Source organism: Culex quinquefasciatus, chromosome 3 (assembly GCF_015732765.1).
Source record: "Culex quinquefasciatus strain JHB chromosome 3, VPISU_Cqui_1.0_pri_paternal, whole genome shotgun sequence".
Taxonomy (NCBI): Eukaryota; Metazoa; Arthropoda; class Insecta; order Diptera; family Culicidae; genus Culex; species Culex quinquefasciatus.
The window spans coordinates 13,999,231-14,024,025 of NC_051863.1; the positions used below are offsets into that span (position 1 = coordinate 13,999,231).

Consider the following 24,795-nt stretch of genomic DNA (forward strand, 5'->3'; position numbering starts at 1 on the left):
GAGACCTTGTAGTTCACCAAAGAAAATAGGTTTTAGGTCACGTCAAGCTGTTCAGTGTGTTGTTGAACATAACTGCGGTGCATTTTACCCCCTAATACTAATTTGAACAAGGTTTCAGGTTGTTTATGCAACACAACTTACGACACCTACACACATACGCTACCGGAAACCAAATTTGTGGCAAATTTTCCCCAAGCCATAGGAAAAAAGAATTCAATTTTCCGGAACGCAAGCACAGTCACACTCACACACAACAACTACTACTACTAAAACTCAGTGCTGACGGTGGAGACCAAGGTGGAGACAGCTTTCTGGCAGGATTTTTCGGCACTTTATCGTAGATGCTGTTGGTCGTTGCACGCAGAGTTTGAAGTGGATGAGGATTCCGGCGGGTTGGTCCTTCCTTGTCATCGTACGTACATACGTGTGGGAAAATGAGTTATCGTTTGTTTTTTGTTTCTGAAATCGTTCCTGCTTCGAAGAGCAAGCTCCCAGCATCTCTGGTGTCGAAATTTTTCCGACATGTCCTCTGTTTGCTGCAGATGATGAAGGTTCATAAATTTTTGCTTGTGGGAAATCGATATCTCTGTTCTTCTGTGATAACCTTGATTCTTTTCTGATTTTCAAACTTGGGAGTTTCGATTGCCAAGTTGGCCTTATGAAATAATTTTTGATTCTGCGTTCAATTTCTTACTATGCTATAATATTACATAATAGGTTTTAGGCTTCATTTATAAACAATTCAATTTTTCTTTTAATTCTCGTTCAATTTACGAATTATCAACTTTAAATATGCTTTAAGTTGTTCAACTGCACTTCTTTTAAGTGCTCTTAACCGCGAAAATTCGATTTGCTTTAGAGAAAAAAATCATCGTAATCGTTATGGTTCTTACGAGGAATTGAAAACTATTACCTTTTCAATTGCATTTTGATTGAATGATTTTATTTACAACAAATTTACCTTTTAAAAATTCGACATAAACAAAAACCAGACAACATACAAGGATAATCTAGATATTCTTCGTGGTTTTGCAATTAAGGATATTATCTAAAGATTAAGACAAATTCCAGCGACATAAATGACACTTTTTGGCTGACAGGTTAAAGAATTTAAAAATTTTATTTATTTTTTATTGGTCCAATAATTAATCGTAGCTGGATTAACTATAACAAATGTTTATCATATCTAAATCCTGAGTTAGCTATTTTTAAGAAACCAAGAAGAGTCAAAATTTCGCTATTTCTCACTCCGTTCCCAAGTAGCAATCCAAATGCTCCTAAGTTTTATCAGTTTTTATAAAACATTTGAAAAAAGCGTCTTGCTTTTATAAAGCTTTTATCAAGTTTTTTTGGGCTTAGCAAAATACTGTTCTAGAATTATCTTGAAAAAATCTTGAAATGTTCTCGAAGAACATGGAGCAAAGTTTTATTAATCTCTTTTTTATGTACTTACAGTTATCTTGAAGAAGATATTCCCAGATCAAATTGACTTCACCAAATCAGTATTAAAACCAAGTTGTATAGGGAAAGCTTTATTCGAAATCTTGTTGTCTTGACCTTTCAAATGTCAAACTCAGTCTACTTTTAGCAGCAAGAAGATCAGACGTTTCTAAAGTGCCGGGCAAGCTCTTTTATTAAATTAAAAAAGATCATACTGCATTCGTAATTGTTATGTGAGTTAGTGATTCAATTGTGTCAAATTTAGATTCGTGAGGTGATGAAACAAGTGTTGTGCATCTTTCTGAGCTTCCGGCATTGAACATTGGAAGGCGTTTCCGAATCATCAAGTGAAAAAAAGTGACAAGTATTCTTTTCTATTGTAATTAATAAATAAAAACGGTGAACTGAACGAAATCCTAGTTTCATTCAAATTTGACGAAAACTCGTTATTCGTAATTCACGAAAGTGACGAAAATGTGCCAACACATGATTTTTGGATCTATCTCCAGTGGGCTAAAACTTGCATGCGCTACGGTCGCAGTATTGTGCATTTTACTCTGGGTTAAAACTATGTCAAAGCTCACTCCAGTCTAGAACCCCTTGCTTAATCTTAAACAAGAGCTTTTCAAGAAACGTTGTTCTTGATCAAGAGCATCTCAAGAAAAGATGTTTTTCTAATAGCTTTAAGTCAGAACAAATAGATTTAACGAATTTCGCCATGTTTAAATGAAAAAATAGCGACCTAGATGGACGCCATGATGATGATTACAGCTAAACAAGAAAAGTTTGCTTAAATTTTATGAAAAATGATAGTTATTCTGACAGAATAATGTATTCGGTGTTTATTTTTTCGAGGTATCTCTAGAAATTGATTGGTAAAATTTTAATGGCATGGGTTTTCGCAATATGATTGAATCGATAATCAAACACTTATTTATATAATTATTATATTCATGTCACCGAATAAAGTTAACCATTTGTCGTTAAAAGTTTCAAAGAATAGTTGGATTTAATAAAGTAAATCTTGCACCCATATTTGCTTGATAAAATATAATTTATCCTAATCAAGAATAAAAAAGTTTAAATCATGTTTTATTGCGGCTACCAAGGAGATCTTCAATAAAGCTACAAATTTGATTAGCTTTAGAATAAGTTCTATTAGATCTCTTGAGAGTATCTGGAGAGTCCGTTCAAAATCAACAGCAATACTGTTTGGCTCTAGAACTCTCCTGAAATACGCTCTTGACAACCTCCTAAAATGGTCCATTTTACACTTATTGCTGCTTTAACTCTTCTTTATTGCTGCTTTCAGGATAAAGCGGTTTTTTTGCTCGAATCTTTCCAGAGACTCTTAAAATATTCTTCCAGAGTGAATTAAAACGTAAATTGTTACTTGGGTTGCTAAGTCACGGAGTACTCGATGTGGCAAATGAAAAGTTCGACTTGAAATTATTTTTCCATAGTCACTACTTGCAGAACATTCAATCTCTAATCCGAATCTGTGATAATATTTGAGTTTTGGAGTGTTTTTGATATCTAACACACAAATTTCGTTTTTTTTAATTTCGTTGCGTTACAACGCCTGAGTGTGTTTTACGCATATTATTTTTATTGACATCCCATTTTTCCAAAGTATCAATTCTTAAATTTTTTCATATTTGATGAATAATTGTGAAGTACCTTAATACTTGAAAATGTACTTTTAACTGTGCACCAGCTTAATATTTATTTTTTCAATATTTTGTTCAATTATAATCAATCAATAATTTTTTTAAGCTGAAAATATTGATTATTTTAGTATTTTTATTGTTTTCTTTTTTTTCAATGCGCAGTCATTTGTACGAATTTTGATTAAACCTCTTATGCCCAACTTGATTTTTATTGCCATTTTAGACAATTATTGTTTTTGTTAATTTTGATATTTTTTTTTTGGTTTCTTTCTGAAGCTTAAAAAAATCACAAAATTTTCTTTTTTCAGCAGATGATCAATAAAACGAGGTCTAATTGAGCAACAATGGGAAAATTTCAATTTTCACGTTTTAATTGTTATCTTTGGTTAGCCATATCATAGCAACCAAAGGCCGTAAGAATTATCCCAAAATGGGGGCCAACATTTTCAATTCTTAAAAAAAAAAAAATAAAAAGCCCAACATGTTTCTGAAAAAAATACCTAAAAATGGCTTAACTTGAAAACGGTGCATTTTATCATAATTTTACTAAAGTCATGTTTCTACCTTTTTAAGGCCATGCAAATGTTTTTCAACTTACTCCACCCCCCTCTCCACTTCCTTAAAAAAAAGACCATTAAAATCAGGGAGCAAAAAAAATGTTTTTCGAAAACATAAAAATATTTTCATGTTTGCAAAAATTACAATGTGCAGTACCGCAAAAAAAATGTTTTTGCGAAGTTTTTCTTTCGACAAAAATACTAAGATAATTGTGAACGAATGATAGCAAAACAACTGGACTGGTATAAATATCCTTTTGAAATATTTTTTTCATTCTAATCATTCATTTCAAAATCTATGAATTATGATTTAAATTTTATATTTTTTTTTGAAAAAATATTTCCAACGGCTTTTTTTAAAATCACTTCGTTAAAGATTTGTTTCCTTTTCTGGAGTTTTCCCTAAAATACATCAAACAAATCTGTTGATGATAAATGTTTTTTGGGCTTACAGTTACAGAAGGTTTAGAGAATTGTTTGGATGTAATTTGAATCATTAAAGAATAAAAACTCAGAGATGATAAATAAACAACATTTTTTAAAAAAAATTAATTATATAATTGATCAAAATATATGCGAAAGTTATACCGTAAAACGGGGTGACTTTGATAGGTTTGCGACTTTTCCGCAAAATGAAGAGTGTAATTAAAATACGCAAGAAATGGTTAATAATCATACTGACCGTGGTAGAGAAGTGTTCAAAGTACCTCAGGAAGAATTTTTCATAAAATTTGAAAAGTTTAAAAAGTTAATTAACTATAGATAAGAAAATGTTGATGAAAGTCATCATTTTAAACTTCTTAAAGTGTCAAGATTTTATCAATGATCATGATTTTGAATCAGAAAACGAAATGCATTTTCGGATTTTTTGGACAATTTTCTACTAGGAGAAGGTATAGGTTTGTAAATAATAAATAATATGTGTTTTAAAACACAATAAAAATAAATCTCCAAATTTATAGGAAATTTCAGTTGAACAAATTACATGTAAAATGTGAAAACTTGTGATTCGTGCTTCGAATTCAGTATAAAATGCAAGATAATTCGATAAACTTATAAACAAAACTAGTTTTAACAAATTTCAGGTAAAATTACGATTTTTAAACAAGTTTACCTAAAATTTATATGGGTAATTCTCTACCAACTCACACGAAATCGGGAAAAGTTGCCCCGACCCCTCTTCGATTTGCGTGAAACTTTGTCCTAAGGGGTAACTTTTGTTCCTGCTCACGAATCCGAGGTCCGTTTTTTGATATCTCGTGACGGAGGGGCGGTACGACCCCTTCCATTTTTGAACATGCGAAAAAAGAGGTGTTTTCCAATAATTTGCAGCCTGAAACGGTGATGAGATAGAAATTTGGTGTCAAAGGAACTTTTATGTAAAATTAGACGCCCGATTTGATGGCGTACTCAGAATTCCGAAAAAAACGTATTTTTTCGAAAAAAAACACTCAAAAAGTTTTAAAAATTCTCCCATTTTCCGTTACTTGACTGTAAACATTTTTGGAACATGTCATTTTATGGGAAATTTAATGTACTTTGGGAGCGTTCTTTTATTACGTAACGCAGTAGGGGGAGGGGGTCGGAGGCCGTGTTACGCTTCATACAAAATTTTTAAAATTTGTATGGAAATTTTGTTACGAGGGGGGGGGAGGGGGTCTAAAAGTCCGATATTTCGCGTTACGTAATAAAAGAACGCTCCCTTTTCGAATCTACATTGACCCAGAAGGGTCATTTTTTCATTTAGAACAAAAATTTTCATTTTAAAATTTCGTGTTTTTTCTAACTTTGCAGGGTTATTTTTTAGAGTGTAACAGTGTTCTACAAAGTTGTAGAACAGACAATTACAAAAATTTTGATTTATAGACATAAGGGGTTTGACTATAAACATCACGAGTTATCGCGATTTTACGAAAAAAAGTTTTGAAAAAGTTAAGTTTTGCGTTTCTCTTTGTTTCGTCGTCCGTGTCTGTCGCGGGTGACCATGAACTGGCATGATCGATGACGACCAACTTTTTCAAAACTTTTTTTCGTAAAATCGCGATAACTCGTGATGTTTATAAGCAAACCTCTTATGTCTCTACATCAAAATTTTTGTAATTGTCTGCTCTACAACTTTGTAAAACATTGTTACACTCTAAAAAATAACCCTGCAAAGTTAGAAAAAACACACAAATCGGGCGTCTAATTTTACATAAAAGTTCCTTTGACACCAAATTTCTATCTCATCACCGTTTCAGGCTGCAAATTATTGGAAAACACCTCTTTTTTCGCATGTTCAAAAATGGAAGGGGTCGTACCGCCCCTCCGTCACGAAATATCAAAAAACGGACCTCGGATTCGTGATCAGGAACAAAACTTACCCCTTAGGACAAAGTTTCACGCAAATCGAAGAGGGGTCGGGGCAACTGCTGTGTGAGTTGGCGGAGAATTACCCATATGCATTTTGTTTAAAAGCATGTAAACTTAGTTAACTAAATATAAACATTGATTTTATTCTTTAAAACTATATCAGCTACTTTAGTGGTGGTACATTGAACGTAAAAATAAAGTTTGATCACCTTAAATATGATTTTAACAAGAAAAATTATGACTATCAAAGTCACCGCGCAATTTAAACTAAGAATTTTTAACGTAACTATTTTTCTAAACACAATTGAAAAACTTTTTTTTTCCAAAATAGTGCATGGACTTTGTGTGGCCTTCCCCAGTCCATGTTTAAAAGATAATAATCTTGAGATAAACCTTACCTGATGGAAAATATTCCAAAAACAAATTGAATTACTATCAAAGTCAGCCCGGTTTACGGTTTATTAAAACAGTTACGATGCTTTTTTTATTTGTTAGCGAAATGTTGAATTTTTAATGTAATACGGCAGACAATGAACACTTCTTTAAAACTTATAAGACCATGTTACAGTAAACTCGAAGTTTTTTTTTCAATATTGACCATCGCTTTCATTTTTTTTCAATTTTCTACATTACATTTCAAATGCTGCCTACACCAATTAAGGTTTCCCCTCAAGGAAACTATTCAATACTCCCGCAATAGAAAAAAATGCTTCACGCTGTGTGACAGATCCAATTTATTCGCTCTTGTTTCCCATCGATGTATCTTTCGTTGCCCAAAATCCACCATTTCTAGGCGTCATTTAACTGTCTAGAAGAAAGCCCAAAGCTGCCTTTGTATGGTTGGATGAGTTGCAGTTCAGTGATTAAAAAGGGATTCATTTGTTATAACTGCTCTGTACTTTTAGACAAAGACTATTTTCACAATGCGAAAAATTCTCAACATTTTCCCAACACTGACCCACTTCCCCATGTTCTTTCTCCCATTACAGATTCGCAATCATCGTTGCGACCGATTGCCTCTGCTGGATGCCGGTGATTGTCGTCAAATTGGTGGCCTTGGGAGGTAAGTTTTCGGGGCACATCAAACGGAAATAGACACGTTCCTCGCCCAGCGGGGACAACTTCTTCGGACACTTTTTTACTTTTTTACGTAACAAAGGAAAACTTCCTGATTGATGATTTGGGGGTGGTTACAATTCCATTAATGGAGCAGTCACCGAAAAGTTTGTAAAAAGTCAACTTTATGTTCGGTGTGTGATGGGCTAAAGTGAAAAGCTTTTTCGTTAAATGACACAAATACGAAGTTTTTTTTTTCTTCCCGGGGATCAAACCTACAAACGGCATTAGCATCAAATGATCGTTGGACTATAAATTTTGCAGTGGTCGGTGCACGGGCGGAAATTGTGATAGTGCGAGCGTTGTAAAAGAATAGTGTGTCTATAATGTCAGGTCGCGTCTTTCGAAGTGAAATGGGCGTAAACTGTTGGCCGGGGTGACATTTGTACCAATAGTTTTTCTGTGACCTATAAATAAGTGCGAAAGGATGGCGAAAATAATGCCAGGTTAAAAAGACAGTACTTGCAAATGGATCAGCACAGAAATCAGTTCTAGTGGAGAGACAAATTTATGTTGGTCTCATTCAAAACATGATATTCTTCATACAAAATGATGCTGAAAATTTGACTACCAATCGATTGGAAGTAAAAAGGTTTAACATTTTGTTTATGTAAAAATATATTAATTTAATACAGGGGTTCACATCACAAAATTTAGTAAATAAATCATATTTTGAAAATTGCAAACAAAAAGGGGCAACTTTGTACTTGGTTGAATCGACAATGGCGGCTCAAAATTACGGTAATGAAATATTGAGAAAATGTAACGTACAAATTTGATTAAAATGGGGTCGCAGAACTTGAATTTGATGTTCAATGTAAGGAACCTTCGAATAATCAAACTTCATTAATCGAAACTTGGGATAATCGAGTCTGGACTGTACACAGTAAAATAAATGGTAATATTTACATCTGGAAGGATTACATCTTTTATGCCAGAATTTTTTTTTTTTTGAAAATGGGTAATTTTACCATTTGTTTGGTGTAATGTCACCTTTTCAGTCTAAGTTGAGATAAAATTACATTATAAAAGAAGTAATACTCAATCTTCCAAAATAAGACCTTCCAAATTAACACATTTTTTCTGTGTAGGGGAAATATACCCATTTTAAGCCTAATAAGCGGTCGTGTTTGAATGATGCTGGATAATATGGAGTGTTCCTTGAAGTTTACTAAAGAGCAGTTCTCTACGAAATCGGTATTTTTTCTTAAATTTTTATTTCTGTATTTTCTAACCCGACTGAAACTTTTTTGATGCCTTCGGTATGCCCAAAGAAGCCATTTTGCATCATTAGTTTGTCCATATAATTTTCCATACAAATCAGGCAGCTGTTCATACAAAAATGATGTATGAAAATTCAAAAATCTGTATCTTTTGAAGGAATTTTTTGATCGATTTTTAGTCTTCGGCAAAGTTGTAGGTATGGATACGGACTACACTGGAAAAAATGATACATGGTAAAAAAAATTTGGTGATTTTTTATTTAACTTTTTATCACTAAAACTCAATTTGCAAAAAAACACTATTTTTATTATTTTTTTTATTTTTTTATATGTTTTAGAGGACATGAAATGCCAACTTTTGCTCAGAAATTTCCAGGTTGTGCAAAAAATCTTTGAGCGAGTTATGAATTTTTGAATCAATACTGATTTTTTCAAAAAATCGAAAAATTGGTCGCAAAAAATTTTCAACTTCATTTTTTGATATAAAATCAAATTTGCAATCAAAGAGTACTTTAGTAAAATTTTGATAAAGTGCACCGTTTTCAAGTTAAATCCATTTTTAGGTGACTTTTTTGAAAATAGTCGCAGTTTTTAATTATTTTAAATTAGTGCACATGTTTGCCCACTGTTGAAAAGCTGAGAAAATTTTCTATATTTTGCATTTTTAAACTTTATTGATACGACCCTTCGTTGCTGAAATATTGCCATGCAAAGTTTTAAAAACAGGAAAATTTATGTTTTCTAAGTCCCATCCAAACAACCCACCATTTTCTAATGTTGATATCTCAGCAACTAATGGTCCGATTTTCAATGTTAAATTATAAAACATTCGTGAAATTTTCCGATCTATTCGAAAAAAATATTTTCAAAATTTTTAAACCAAGACTAACATTTTAAAAGGGCGTAATATTGAATGTTTGGCGCTTTTGAAATGTTAGTCTTGGCTTTAAAAAATTGAAAATATTTTTTTCGAAAGGATCGGAAAATTTCACGAATGTTTCATATTTTAACATTGAAAATCGGACCATTAGTTGCTGAGATATCGACATTGGAAAATGATGTGTTGTTTGGGTGGGACTTAGAAAACATAAATTTTCCTTGTTTTTAAAACTTTGCATGGCAATATCTCAGCAACTAAGGGTCGTATCAACAAAGTTCAAAAGTGCAAAATATTGAGAATTTTCTCAGCTTTTCAAAAATATTTTTTCAACAGTAGGCAAACATGTGCACTTATTTTAAAAAATTCAAAAACTTCGACTATTTTCAAAAAAGTCACCTTAAAATGGATTTCACTTGAAAACGGTGCAATTTATCAAAATTTCACTAGAGTACTTTTTGATTGCAAATTTGATTTTACATTGAAAAATGAAGATGAAAATTTTTTGCGACCAATTTTTCAATTTTTTAAAAAATCAGTATTGATTCAAAAATTCATAACTCGCTCAAAGATTTTTTGCACAACCTGGAAATTTCTGAAAAGTTGGCATTTGATGTCCTCTAAAACACATAAAAAAAATAAAAAAAAAATAAAAATAGTGTTGTTTCGGGACTAACTGATGTTCAAAAGAACATGTTGCAGGTAGTTGGAAGCAATTTCATACCTTAAGCGCTTTGAAAACGTTAGCGCAAGTGAAAAGATATTTATGGCGACTTTCGTTTAGCAGATCAGCTCTAATCTTGCGTGTGGATGTGTGTGCCATCAAAATGATGAGAAATGGTCTCGCAGAAATAGAAATTATGATCAAAAGTGCACTAAATTTGATTTTTTTTTGCCAGTAAGTGGCAAAACTTTGCGTGCTTACTTGAGGTGTTTGGTTGGAAAGTGTATATTTCCCCTATTTTTGTATTGTTTCGACAAAAAAATATGTTTTTGGATTACAAAGATAGGATCAAATCGGGCGTCCAATTTTACATAAAAGTTCCTTTGATTCCAAATTTCCATATCATCACCATTTCAGGCTGCAAATTAATGAACAACACGTCTTTTTCGTACAAAAATGTTCAATGTTCGTAAATGGAAGGGGTCGTACTGTTCCTCCGTCATGAGTTATAAAAAAATGGACCTCAGATTTATGAGTAGAGACCAAAGTAACCGCAATGTTTCTTTGAAATATTTTCCATTACATAATTCTTAGAAGATATAAGTTGCATAAACTGAATCTAAATTGGTAAAATTTATTTTGGGGGCGTTAAAATGTTGAATCTATTAAAAATTGCTCAATAATTAGATCTAACGCTTTTGCTCTTCGATCGGTTATATCAAAATTATTGGGTCTCTGCAAATGAACTGAACAATATGATTATGGCCGCACGTGGGACTATTTTAAATCTCCATTGTGTTACATTTGAGTGCTTTTGCCATCTATAATAAGCTTACGATTTCAGTGAACTTTCGTTTCACTTGGATGGCTGCTTTTATGAAAGTTATTTATGATGTTCATTAGAACCAGCTTAAATGTCACATAAACAAAAAATAACCTCGAAATTGTTTCATTTGCCAGTCCACAGCTCCACTGAGATGAAATAATTACTCCATAAATAAACTAACCAACGCAGAAAGTAAGTAAGGTTGGCTTCGGCACCGACTTTGAAGCGGCAAAATGCAAATATACACCAACTGCTGGACGGATTCCACGGGCAATAAAAATGCAGAACAGCGAGCTTTCGCTCCCAATTCAAACTCCGCAGCAATAGAGTGCCAGTGTGCCATTCATACTCCATTTGGTCCTTTTCCGCCTCGCTGAGCTTTTTATATTCTCCCCTGTGAAACCTTTGAATCTCCGCCAGACTGCGGAGATTTTGCATCGATTTAGTACAGCCCTGAAGGTCGGCCAGATTTAAAGCAGCTTAAAGCGTTGCGCACCCTTAAGGCTCAACAGATGCTTTGCAACGTTCCCGGAAAGTGGAGCAATACGAGAGCTCTTTGCGGTATCAGTTATGGTAATAAATTTGCAATTTAATTCACCCCATAAACATGTCACTTCCTGTCGTCGTCGCCGGAGGAGTCGGTTCTGCCGCGTAACGGCTCACTTCCGGGATAAAGCGCGCGCCCGCTTTGCGGTGGAAAACTCGCGGAAAAGTTGGACGGACTCATCGTCATCATCGCACGATTTGTCAGTCTGTCACTCACTGCTCATATCCAGACACTTGCACCCAACCGCGTGTCAGAATCATTCGTGGTGTTTTGAATTTGCTGTGGAATACTAAGAATGTCGTTATGTTTTTTTTCATATGATCTTCTTTCAAACTATTTTCAATTGTTTGAGTTTCATAAAATCGAATTCAGAACAGAAAAGATAAAGAGCAATAGGGTAGAAGACCCAGTTTTAATTTTGTTTTAATTAACCTAAGCTAAGATATGGGACAGCTAGCTCAAATGTAGTAAAAGTTGAACTAGTAACCAGAGGAGAATAAATTAAGCAGAGGATAGAAAAGTAGTTTTACATATGCTTTAATATTTTTATTAAAAGGTACTCGAAGTTTTATATTGAGTCAATTTGTAACTATGTGCCCTTATCTTGGGTGAATAGGGACACATAAGTTCTATCACAAATTTTGATACAAAGAACATCAAAATTAGTGGGATATCTGTATGAAAACTCCTAGGGTTTTTTGAACTTCAATTTTTTTTACGACAAAAAATGTGCACATCAATGAAATTGAGCTTCGGGAACATGTTTTGTATCAATAGGAGACCATATTTGCTTAGCTTTGTGTCATAATTTCATTTGATTTCTTGATTTTTGTCGTGGGCAAAAACTGGTTCCAAGGGTGGGCGAAAATTGGATTTAGGGGGGCGAAAATAGGCTCTTCAGAGCACTTTATTAAAATGCAATATTTTATCAAAAATGAACATGTAAATGATTAAAACCTTGTGGAAACTTAAAATCAAATAGTTTATCATCGTTTTACAACAAATAGAACCAAAACCATAAATTGTCATTAAATTCTCATCAAATTTCCTAGATTGCCACTATAAAGTGGACGATTTCTGGATCCTCTACCCTACTTGAAAAGGGATCTATCACTGAATGGGACTGCTCGATATTCGATAGAACTTTCTGTCAGCGATAATTCCCAAAACGATATTTGATCGCTGACCCACAACGCCTATCATGACCGTCATTGCTTGGTGACGGTCGATGAACGAAAACGCGAAGACGAACACGAAGACGAAACGAACGAAAAATGAGCACCGCTCAAGCAGCCGCCCGAACGAGACAACGTGCTCTTTCTCTTTCTCTCGTTTTTGTCTCTCTCTTTGGCCATCAAAAGTGCAGTGCTTCTTGGGACGCGCAGTCCTGTTTTTTCGTCTCTTTTGTGTCGCTCTTTGTGTGCATGAGATGATTGGGCATAATAATTGAATAATGCCATCAAAAGTGCGGTGCTTCGGTGGACGCGCAGTCTTGTTTTTTCGTGATAATTTTCGTCTCTTTTGTGTTGCTATTTGTGTGCATGGGGTGATTGGTTTTATGTGAGTAGGTTTTTTTTATTTTATTTTTTTCTCTCCATTTCCTCAGTTTGATTTGCGATGCCTTTCCGTCGGGTCGTGTTTTTTTTTTCGCGATCGTCGTCGGTGTGTTTTTCGTTTTTTTTTTTCGCGTGCGTGTATGTGTGTAAAGGTGCGGCTGGCTCTGGTTGTCATCGATGACAAATGAGTCAGTCTGATTTGCGATGCCTTTCGGTCGGGTCGTAGGGTTTTTTCACATTCGTCGTCGGTGTGCAATAACAACAAAACCTTATCATACCATTTCAGCTCGATAAACATCGTAACTCGTCGTTCGCTTCGTTAATCAGTACCCCACTAAACATGAATCATTTAAAACTCGTAAAAACATCTCATTTAAAAAGTCAGACTGTTAAATTCTTCATCATTTAATTACAAATAATTTTGGTTCTATCTTTCCACAGCCGGCTGTCTAAGATAAATCCATTTCAATTAAAAGTTAACAGCCGATAAACGGGAAATGACTCATCCGCAGCATCCGATTGCTTGCCTTGAGATTAAAACATAATACCTTTCAACAAACACTATGATTTTGGGTCGCATCATCATCTTCTATGATGAATCCTGACCAAACACCCTATCCTACTAACCAATTTTCAGGTTCCTGGCGCTTGTGGGGTGTAAGCACAGAGTAAATCAGCTGCCCTAGTAGCAACCTGCGCTAACTAACATTCCCGTCCCTTAAAATCGAGATCTACAAACTGACATGGCGGGCGCCGTTGGTGGCCAATGACTGTTACCTATTCGCAACTGATCTAGCTTTAGCAATCATGGTGTTTTATCTTTTCAGCGCATTCATACATGCTGTTGATAAGGGAAACACCACTAGATCGTCGAAGCATATAATCAGTAGTGCTGAAAGGATATTACGGTTCTGTTCAGCAACGGAGGGGCAACCATGGGTGATCTCTCATGCTCATGCTCATGCTCATGCTCTCGTTTTTGTCTCTCTCTTCCTAGTGTATGCTGCGTGGTGACAGGAGTCATATGATTGCTATGATTGCTATGATCGGAATCTCGGTAGAATGTCAAACGACCGCTCTCTAGGCGATTTTTTTCCTGGAGGGAAGTCAATGATTGTGTGAGTGACTTTGCGTAGCAATCATTCCTTTGTGTGTGAAACGAACGAATGTAAAATGTAAAAATTAAGTTGTCGTGGTGAAGACGCTTGGAGTGTTCTTTCAACTATCACAAACAAAGTCGAAATTTCTCAAGCCCTGTAAAGAGCATTGAAATTGATCAATTGATCGACAAAAAAAAAGTAATTGTGTGTGTGTGTGTGGTCCAATCCAATACCCGCTAACCGGTAGCGATATTATAGGAAAGTATAATTTGTATCAGACTTTGTATATGCCGAATGCTGATACAACTTATCTCAGTCCCGGGTATTAGGTGGTAATAGCCCTCGCGCTGCTTCCAACGACCCGTTTCAGAATGACAGAGCTCCTTGCGGTCCAATTCCGAGGTCGCTGGGCATTGTTCGGCCCCGCCTAAACATAGAAGCAAGCATCTGAAGGAAACTCGATCTATATTTAGACTTCCAATCCCCTCAGGCAAATCAGGGATCAGCGCGTATTTAATATGAGAAAGAGATAACATGTTTCAACACTACGGATCAATTCAATTCTATAGTGTAAACCTTCTGATGGCCGACTGCTTAGCGTCCCAGACCACCAATCCGGAGGTGTGAGTTCGAATCCCACCTGATTCATTTTCGTTTTTATTCATATTCAAAGTTCAAATTCCTGATTCCAAATTTCAGAGGTACCGGCCGGGATTTGATCCCTGAACCTTCTGCTTGTGAGGCAGAAGCCGTAACCATTAAGCCACGGAGACGGTTGACCGACAAAAAAAAGTAATTTATTGAAAAAAAGTTCAATTATGATAATTTAATTCAAAACAAAACTCGTTTTCAGAGATGAAATAAAGCTTTCTGTAGAAATTTTTAATAGATTATTTTTAAATGAAAATCCCGAGACGCAAAATGGATTAATCAAATAAGATGTCAAATTCGGATCTGAATTGTTTCAATGAAGCACCGGATTCGAGTGGTAGAAATGACAGTTCTTTCATAAAGAATACATTATAGAAAAAGCAAAAACTGCTCAAATGAAAGTGCTGCATTGCTCCAAGAAAAAACAAAATGTATAAAAAAAGCCGTGGATTAAAATTTCAATGAAAAATGGTTGTAAAATACATATGAAAATGTGGTTCAGATCCCAAAAATATGATTTTTTGGAGCCTAAGTTTCTTCAGAAGAATTTTTGAAAATGAGAAAGGGCAGCTTTTGGTTTGGTTGAAAATTAGAGTGGTAAAGATTAAAGAGGAAATCTACCTTTTCACGAATACTTTTGTCTTCTAGAATGTTTGTCAATCCAAGCAACTTTGTCGAAAATATCAAATTTTTATCTCGCAATCTACGCCTTCTACGACCAAATTTAGTGCAGGCATCTGAGCAAACCTTCAACAATCAGTTTTTTTCAGTAGGAAATCAGGGTAAAGTTCTAAATAAAAGTGATGTTCGGGGACTTTAAGAGCTCTAAAAAACTTATTTTTTTGGACTTAAGGACGAAAATATTCCTAAAAAGTTATATTTTCAAAATCTCCTTAATCGTGAACCACCCTAATTTTCAACCAAACCAATACCTGCCCCTTCCCATTTGCGACAACTCCTCTTAAGAAACCAAAGCTCCAGAACTCCTTATTTTAAATTTTAAATTTATGTCACTATGTTGCAGCTTAAGCCTGAAGATTAACAATGAATAAATTGGTCTTATTTGACTAACTTATTATTTTATTACTATTTTCAAGAATTTTACAAAAAATCTTGATGGTTGTTATGAAAAAGGCAAGGGTTTAATATAAAATTTGTGGAAAACATATACAGTCAAGACTCCATTATCCGAAGCCTCGATTATCCCAAGATTCGATTATCCGAAGATCGATTTGCCGAAGGTTTGTATGCGACTTCGGATAACCGAATTACGATTTTTTTAATTTCATTCTTTTAACACCAAGTTAGAGTTCTGCGATCCCATTTTACAGCAACTCCATTTGAGCCTAAAACCGAAAAAAGTCCTTCGATCGAACTCAAATTTTTTCTTATGGTTCCTTGGCCAAAATAATTAGACCCGTATTTTTTTGTTTGGCCATTAGGGTGACTTACATCGTGCTAGGGTAGTTAAAAAAATGGCAATTTTCGTCATTTTTCGCAAAAACCACTTTTTAAAAAAAATCATATCTCCGCGCCATTTAATCCGATTTTAGCTGTCTTATCCGCTGAAGTGGTGAAAAGTGGTGAGTTTGGCTCCAAGTCTGTACTGTAATATTGAAAATGGGTCCCAACAATTGAGTTTGTATTGCTTTTTTTACTATACACATCGATGAGGCTTGTTTTCTGAGCACAGTGCCACTTTAGACGTAGTTAAAAATCGTTTTTTTTTATAATTTTTCATGAATTGATCGCAAAATGTCAACTTGACAATTCACCTTTTGCCTTCCTCACCTCACTGAGGAAAGGCTATAAAATCACTCGAAAAATGAACTTTTTTATTCGACCTCGTAGACCCACCTTCACGTATACCTATCGACTCAGAATCAAATTCTGAACAAATGCCTGTGCGTGTGTATGTCTGTAAGTCCGTGCACCGAAAAAATATGCACACGATTGTCTCCGGACTGGCTGAACCGATTTGATCCGTTTTTGTCTCAAGACCCTAGTTAATATTATGAAGTTTAGTAAAGTACTTCAAAAGTTATGCTAAAAAACGGTTTTAGTTAAACTTCTGAACAACCACCTAAAGGTGGATTAAGTAACGTTTTTTGTATAAAAATAAAAAAAATACTTATCAGAAACGATTCTCTGGAATGCCTTTTAGGCCGTTGCAAATATTTTTTGAAGTTTATGTCCCTCGACTCTGATCGAGGTCGAGGGAGGGGGGGGGGGCAAAAAAATAAAAAATATGTAAAATTCAAATAACAAGTCATTGTCTACATTTGGATGAAAAAAGTGTTTTAAAATGCATTTTACACCTGCCCAGTTGTTTTGCAATCATTAGTTTTCAAAATATCCAAGTATTGAAGACATTTTTTTTTTCGTCGAAATAAACTTTTTGCGGTGCCTGTACATTGGAATTTCACAAAAATCAAAAATATTTTTGATCGATCACAGACATGCTAAAATAGTAGTTTATGCAACAAGTTGCAAAAAGAGGATTTTTTCAGCACGAGTCGTACATTTATCCAACGAGGTTCACCGAGTTGGATAAATATGAAGAGTGCTGAAAAAATCAAGTTTTGCTACGAGTTCCATACAACATTTTTTGCAATTCCAAAAAAAAAACACTGAGTGAAATTTTATGTAAAATTTTCATGTATTTTGTCAATAAATCGTTCAAATCAAAAAAATGTTGAAAAGTGTTACTTTTCGAAACAAGTGCTGAAAAGTTCAACTTTTCAGAACCCATTTGAGTGCTGAAAAGTAGAACTTTTCAGCATTTATTTTGAAAAGTGTTGCTATTCGATTCTGTTATTTTTGGTACAGAAAAGTAGGCTATTTCGTCGTTCAAGAATGACAGGAAAAGTAAGTAGTTTCACGACGGAATTGCAAAAATGTTTTTTTTGCAATTCCGTCATGAAACTACTTACTTTTCCTGTCATTCTTGAACGACGAAATAGCCTACTTTTCTGTACCAAAAATTAAGAGAATCGAATAGCAACACTTTTCAAAATAAATAAAATAAATAACTCGGTAAACCTCGTTGGATAAATGTACGACTCGTGCTAAAAAAATCCTCTTTTTGCAACTTGTTGCATAAACTACTATTAAACGCAGGAAAATGCATTTCTATTGGTTTTCGGTTGGCTAGACTTCAATTTCCTTTAAAACTTTGAAGTTTTTTGAAAAAATATTTTTTTGCCCCTTGATTTTTCGGACCGATTTTGAAGGAGGGGGGGAGGGGGTGACATAAACTTTGAAAAATATTTGCAACGGCCTTATTGTTGTTTGTATAATTTACACAGGTACAGTCATCCCACATATTCGGAACACCCACAAATTCGGAACACTTTTGTGATAATTTGTCAATAGCATGCCAAATGCATCTTTTCTGGCGACCCTTCTATTTTAAGGACCTTTATTTGGACATTCTCTTGCTATTTCACTAGTAAAAGTAGTTCTTTTGAATAAAAAACTGCATTTCGAGACTATTTTATTCAGAGCAGCAAAACACTGCCTCCAAATTGCCTGTTCCATAAATGTGGGATGTTATTGTGCCTCCCACAATTGTGGAACACCTGAATTTAACTGATATTTTCACAAAAAAAGTTATCATACCATGGATAAAACATCACTAAGTTTGAGTTTCATTGGTTTCAATGTTTCGCACACATTATTTTGTATAAAAAAATTTACTCCTGGAGTGATCCAAAGTTTGTTTACATTCGTAAGAAAAAAGTGTTCCGAATTTGTGGATTTCAAGGGTCAAAGTAATTCTTCAAAAACTTCATATAAAAGTTAAAATTTGCAGATGTTCGATACAGCATTCGAAAGATCGCAAGAAAAGCTTTCAAATGAAGGTAAAAGCGAATCGTTAAGTTCAATTATCGATTTGCTATGATTTTTTGAACATTGGCCGATCTGGAAACCGTTCCGAATATGTGGGATGACTGTATATGAAATATAACTAATTTTTTTAAGTAGATCATAAACTCATTTTTTTTAATTATCTTAAATTTTTCGTATATGGATATTTTTAAAATAAAATAAGAAAACATAATTCACTCCAAACTATAATATTAGCAAATTTAATTAAGTTACTACTCGAACAGTAATAATTCGGATTGCAACATCGGTTTTAAATCAAATAAATTTTAAACAATGTTTTAGCCTAATTCATTTTATTGAAAAAAAAAAAAACACATTCTTTAAAAATGTATGAACCCGCGCAAAATTTTTACCCATACTTTTCAAAAGATGTTTGGTCTTAAAAATACGAATTTTGGGAATCCAACTTTAAATGATAAAAAGGTAGTTAACAACACTAGCAATTTTTTAGAGAGTATATAATTTTGACTGTTAAATCCAAACCAAATACCCATAACTTTGCATAACTTTCCTTCCCAAGCTACAGGTTTTCGAATATTTGCAGACCATTTTCGTAGGAATAGCTGCCAAAATCTTCTATTTTAGTTGCAGGGAAGCTCACTGGAAAGTTTTTGCAATTTAAAAAAAAATAGAAAAACTTGATTTTTTTTAAATATATGTATATTGAATTTTCGTTTTTTTCAAAAAAAAAAGTTTTAATTAGTTTTTGAAAGTGTAAAGCCAATTTTTATAAGAGTATACAACTTAATATATTAATATCGTAACAGTAAATAAATACGTTGAAACCCAGTTTAAATACCCTCCGGGATTCTGTTACGGACTCAAAAAAAAAAAATCAAATGTTACGTACTGATGCACTTAAAAAAAGACAAACACTGCTCTTCTGCTCTTCAGTGCATTAGCTCTATGGCACGACATTGAGCCCCAAATCATGGTAATGCCCTTAGCAGCCCTTCGACAGTACTAAATTTGCCCAAGCACGTGCTCGTAATGCACAGTTAAAAAGTTAAAACTCACTTGCACGCCCTTTCCAGCCATTCAACTGGTAGACATTCAACAAGTCGTTTTTTTTTCGGTGCATATTCGACGCAAAATTTGTGTGTTGTTTGCTTTTTGTAACATTTGCCCCGTTTGTCTGCAAAGCTCCCAGACAGCGTTCCGTCGCTCCGTGTTGACTTTGTCCTTTTTGACCAAATAGAGTTCCCAAACCAAAGGCCCAGATGGTTCGTGGGGGCAATTTGTGAAACGAGCAAAAATCGGTTGCATCTGTAATGTATGTAATGTTCGTTATATCGTTAGATTTATGACCCCAGTAGAAGGGCTTTTTTCGGTCGGAACACTTCCGCGGGCAATGGCCAAAGTGTGCAGCATCAAAGTGCTCGTTTTGACAAAACATAACCAAAATAACCCAGTTGTGTTTTAGGTCCGGTCGTAATTTCTGCTGGGAAGCTTTGTTCTACAAATTAAATCAAATTTAAATTTGAACTCAAAGTGTTTGATAAATAGCAAAATTAAATAATTTTCATAAACTAAAGTCCTTAAAAATTCTCGTGCTCAAACAATTAATTCCATTTAAAAACACCCCCCACAGGCGTCCGAATCTCACCCTCGCTGTACGCGTGGCTAGCCGTAATGGTCCTTCCGGTCAACTCGGCCCTCAATCCCGTGCTGTACACGCTGACGACGGCACAGTTCAAGCAACAGGTGAGTCCGTCGAGCAGTTGCTTCAATCAACAGTGTTGCATTCAACTTCTCCCTTTGCTTTTAAGCTGACGCGGTTCTTCTACTCGCTACCGTGTGGCGCCACGCTAGATATGAATGGATACGACTCGGCGATTGACTCGAGGTAAGGTGTCTTGGGTTGGGATAAAGTGGTTTAGATAAAGTGTGGGGTTGAGTCTTTGGTGGGAAATTTCGAGCAGTTTTGGAGATTTTTTTTTTCGAGTTGAGTTCTGAGTTAGGTGAGCAATTCTCTACGAAATCGGTCTTTTTTCTTCAATTTTAATTTTTGTATTTTTTAATCCGACTGAAACTTTTTTGGTGCCTTCGGTATGCCCAAAGAAGCCATTTTGCATCATTAGTTTGTCCATATAATTTTCCATACAAATTCGGCAGCTGTCCATACAAAAATGATGTATGAAAATTCAAAAATCTGTATCTTTTGAAGGAATTTTTTGATCGATTTGGTGTCTTCGGCAAAGTTGTAGGTATGGATACGGACTACACTGGAAAAAATAATACACGGTAAAAAAAATTTGGTGATTTTTTTATTTAACTTTTTATCACTAAAACTTGATTTACAAAAAAACACTATTTTTAATTTTTTTTATTTTTTGATATGTTTTAGAAGGCATAAAATGCCAACTTTTCAGAAATTTCCAGGTTGTGCAAAAAATCACTGACCGAGTTATGAATTTTTTAATCAATACTGATTTTTTCAAAAAATCGAAATTTTGGTCGTAAAAATTTTTCAACTTCATTTTTCGATGTAAAATCAAATTTGCAATCAAAAAGTACTTTACTGAAATTTTGATAAAGTGCACCGTTTTCAAGTTATAGCCATATTTAAGTGACTTTTTTGAAAATAGTCGCAGTTTTTCATTTTTTTAAATTAGTGCACATGTTTGCCCAGTTTTGAAAAAAATATTTTTGAAAAGCTGAGAAAATTCTCTATATTTTGCTTATTTGGACTTTGTTGATACGACCTTTAGTTGCTGAGATATTGCAATGCAAAGGTTTAAAAACAGGAAAATTGATGTTTTCTAAGTTTCACCCAAACAACCCACCATTTTCTATCGTCAATATCTCAGCAACTAATGGTCCGATTTTCAATGTTAATATATGAAACATTTGTGAAATTTTCCGATCTCTTCGAAAAAAATATTTTTGGAATTTTCAAATCAAGACTAACATTTCACAAAGGCCAAACATTCAATATTACAAAAAAAAAACAAACACAAACACAAAATAGATCAAAAAAATAAAATTTCAAAGGAAAGGATTCAAAGGAGGATTTATTAATTTTCAACTGCCTTTTTTTGTATGGATAATAAAATGGACAAACTGATGATGTGTTTCAGCCAAAACTAAAATTTGAAGAAAAAGCTCATTTGGTAGAAAATTGCTTTGCTTTGATTAAAAATAAAATTGTCTACCAATTGCACTTTCTAAATGTCAGTGTTGTTGTATTGTAGCAATTTTAAAAGATTATTTAAAATGCCTTAAATTTTTTTTAATTCTATAAGCACAAAAAATAAGGAAAAACATTTTAATGGAGACATTTTAATAGTAGTTTATGCAACAAGTTGCAAAAAGAAGATTTTTTCAGCACGTGTCATACATTTATCCAACGAGGTTCACCGAGTTGGATAAATACGAAGAGTGTTGAAAAAATCAAGTTTTGCAACGAGTTCCATACAACATTTTTTGCAATTCCAAAAAACACACACTGAGTGAAATTTTATGTCTAGTTTTCATGTATTTTGTCAATAAATCGTTCAAATCAAAAAAATGTTGAAAAGTGTTACTTTTCGAAACAAGTGCTGAAAAGTTCCACTTTTCAGCACCTATTTGAGTGCTGAAAAGTAGAACTTTTCAGCATTTTTTTTTGAAAAGTGTTGCTATTCGATTTTGTTATTTTTGGTACAGAAAAGTAGGCTATTTCGTCGTTCAAGAATGACAGGAAAAGTAATTAGTTTTACGACGGAATTGCAAAAAATACTTTTTTTTTCTAATAATTAGTAAGCTAAAAAACTGCCGCAATCTTCATTCTGAAAGGACTCAACGTTAAGTTAAGGATCGATACAAATAAATTTAAAAAGTCGGAAACATGAAGAAATTAAAATAAAAAAAACTTCAAAACATTTTTTTGAAAAATTACTACAACGAGTGTACGTGAATTTAGAATTCCAATGTAATGTCAAATTTTATCAAATTTGGTATTAAAAGAAGAGATACAAATGAGATTCATAACCAGTGATTGATAAGGCCAATGCTAATATTTTTCAAAGTTTTTGTCCCTCGGCTCTTGCCGGGGTCAAGGGGGAGGGCAAAAAAATGAAAAAAAGACATAAATATTGAAATAACAAGCCATAGTTTCAACATTTGCATGGAAAAAGTGTTTTGAAATGCATTTTACACTAGTTCAATGGTTTATCATCAGTTAAAAAAAAATGCTTCAAAAAACTTTTTGCAATAATGAACATCAAAAATTTTCAATAATTCTAAAAGATATTTAAATCAACTCAAACATGCTGAAAATGGCTCTAAACGCAGGGGAATGCATTTTAAACGGAAAAATTGTACCAGCAATTTTCTTGAGAAATCAATTTTTGTATAAGACTTTAATAACAGTTTACGTTATTATAACAAATTTTGATATTGTCCTGATATTGGTTGCAAGCCCAAACTTGGAAATAACGATTTTTGTTCTGGAAGAATATCTCCAAATGTTATTGGGATGATCGGATTAGTTGTTAAAATAACAAAAAATTATAATAAAAATTTGTTAGAAGAATAACTAAAAATGTTATTAGTCTATAATTACAATAACAATCCAATAACAAAAAAATCATAACGACGAATAACAAATTTCGTTATAAATAACATAAAATGTAATTGGCCTAGTATTTTCAAATATCAACAAATGTTATTCCTAAGTTATTTCCGTCTGCTCGGGAACCCCTTATTTTTGCAAAAAAAAGATCAGTTGTGGAATTTACGTGTCCCACTTTTTAAAATCGGTCCGAAAAATCAGGGAGCCAAAAATTTTAATTTTTTTTTTCAAAAAACTTCGAAATTTCAATGGAAAAGAAATCTAATGAAATGAAAATAATTTGAAATGCATTTTCATGTGTTCAAATCATATTTTGCATATTTGAAATCATCGATCAATATTTTTTTGTGAAATTCCGTTGTACAGTACTGCAAAAAGATTCCATTATTCTAGAAAAAAAACATTATTCTAGATTTATTTTTTGTTGATTACCCAAACAGTCTGTTAACACAATTATCATGATTTCTACAAAAAAAAAGTGGATGATTTTAATCCTCAATTAATTACCAAACCTGCTCGCACCGTAGCTCCCAACCTAAAATGGAAATGCTATTAATTTCCCAGCCCGTCAGGTTTGCTGCGTTCTTCCGTAATTTGTTATTTTTCCTTGTTTCGCATTGTTTTGCCCGGTGGAAAACCTCGTTGGAAAAGTTTTGTTTTTCCACTCCAACCACTCTCGACAAGCCATTTTTCATGTTTCGTGTGTTTCTCTTTAATTTTCTTTGCATTTGATCCTGAACCCAACCTTTGGTCGTCCCCATCCAGAAACAGTCTCGCCCAATTTACGTCCAGCAACGGAGGCAGCCGGCGGTTTCCCCAGAGAAGGGTGAGTAATTGTTTCGTTGTTTCGGGAGATTGAAATTTTGTAACATTTTTTTTATTCGTGATATGATGTGGCGGAAAAGTTTATGTCAAGTTCATCAAAGTTCAAAACATTAAGCTACCTTGAATCTTGATCGAATGTGAAGTTCCCACTTAGTTTTAAGTATTTCGTTCATGATCCTGCCCTCCCTTTATAGTCGGCCTGAATAATCATAGGCAAAAAATATTTTTTCGAAAAAAATCAAAATAATCATATTTAGTATGGTTAAACTCTTTTGAAAACATTTAAAATTGTCGTGAAATAACTAGGTACCGTCTGACGAAAACTTTTTTTCGCGAAAAAAATAATTCCGTCGATACCTATATATTTTGAAAACTGGTCATAGGAAAGCAACTAAGCGCATCCATTTTTCATTCAAATGTTGAAACCCACCAACCCCCTTTCAACATTGGTCACAGCCAAGGGACATAACTTCAAGAATAATTTGCAACGGCTTTATTTGAAAAAAATGTATTTTTGCCTCCTGATTTTTCGGAGAGATTAGGAAGGAGGTTGACAAAACCCTAGAAAAATATTTGCAACGGCTTTTTGATTATGTTTGGATTTTTAAAATAATATTTTATATTTTTTTGTTATTTTCGTGTTTTTTTTTGTGATTTTTGTTATTTTTCGTGATTTTTGTTATTTTTGTGATTTTTGTGATTTTTGTGATCTTTGTAATTTTTGTGATCACTTGTAATTTTTGTGATCTTTTGTAATTTTTGTGATTTTCATGTTTTTTTGTAATTTTTGTGATTTTTGTGATCTTTTGTAATTTTTGTGATCTTTTGTAATTTTTGTAATCTTTTGTAATTTTGGTGATCTTTTGTAAATTTTGTGATCTCTTTTAATTTTTGTGATCTTTTGTAATTTTTGTGATTTTCATGATTTTTGTAATTTTTGTAATT

The 24,795-nt window shown here is 33.7% G+C and overlaps 1 protein-coding gene across 2 annotated transcripts in view; it reads left to right on the forward strand.

Annotated features, from left to right (window-relative positions):
* LOC6054206 (relaxin receptor 2) overlaps positions 1-24,795 on the forward strand; it is a 108,896-nt gene that overhangs the window by 80,210 nt on the left and 3,891 nt on the right. For both annotated transcript variants that reach the window (XM_038264669.1, XM_038264670.1), the window contains exons 17-20: positions 7,009-7,082; positions 20,062-20,174; positions 20,240-20,316; positions 23,791-23,851. In XM_038264669.1, coding sequence (XP_038120597.1) covers positions 7,009-7,082; positions 20,062-20,174; positions 20,240-20,316; positions 23,791-23,851 — 325 coding nt within the window. The remainder of the gene's footprint in view (positions 1-7,008; positions 7,083-20,061; positions 20,175-20,239; positions 20,317-23,790; positions 23,852-24,795) is intronic.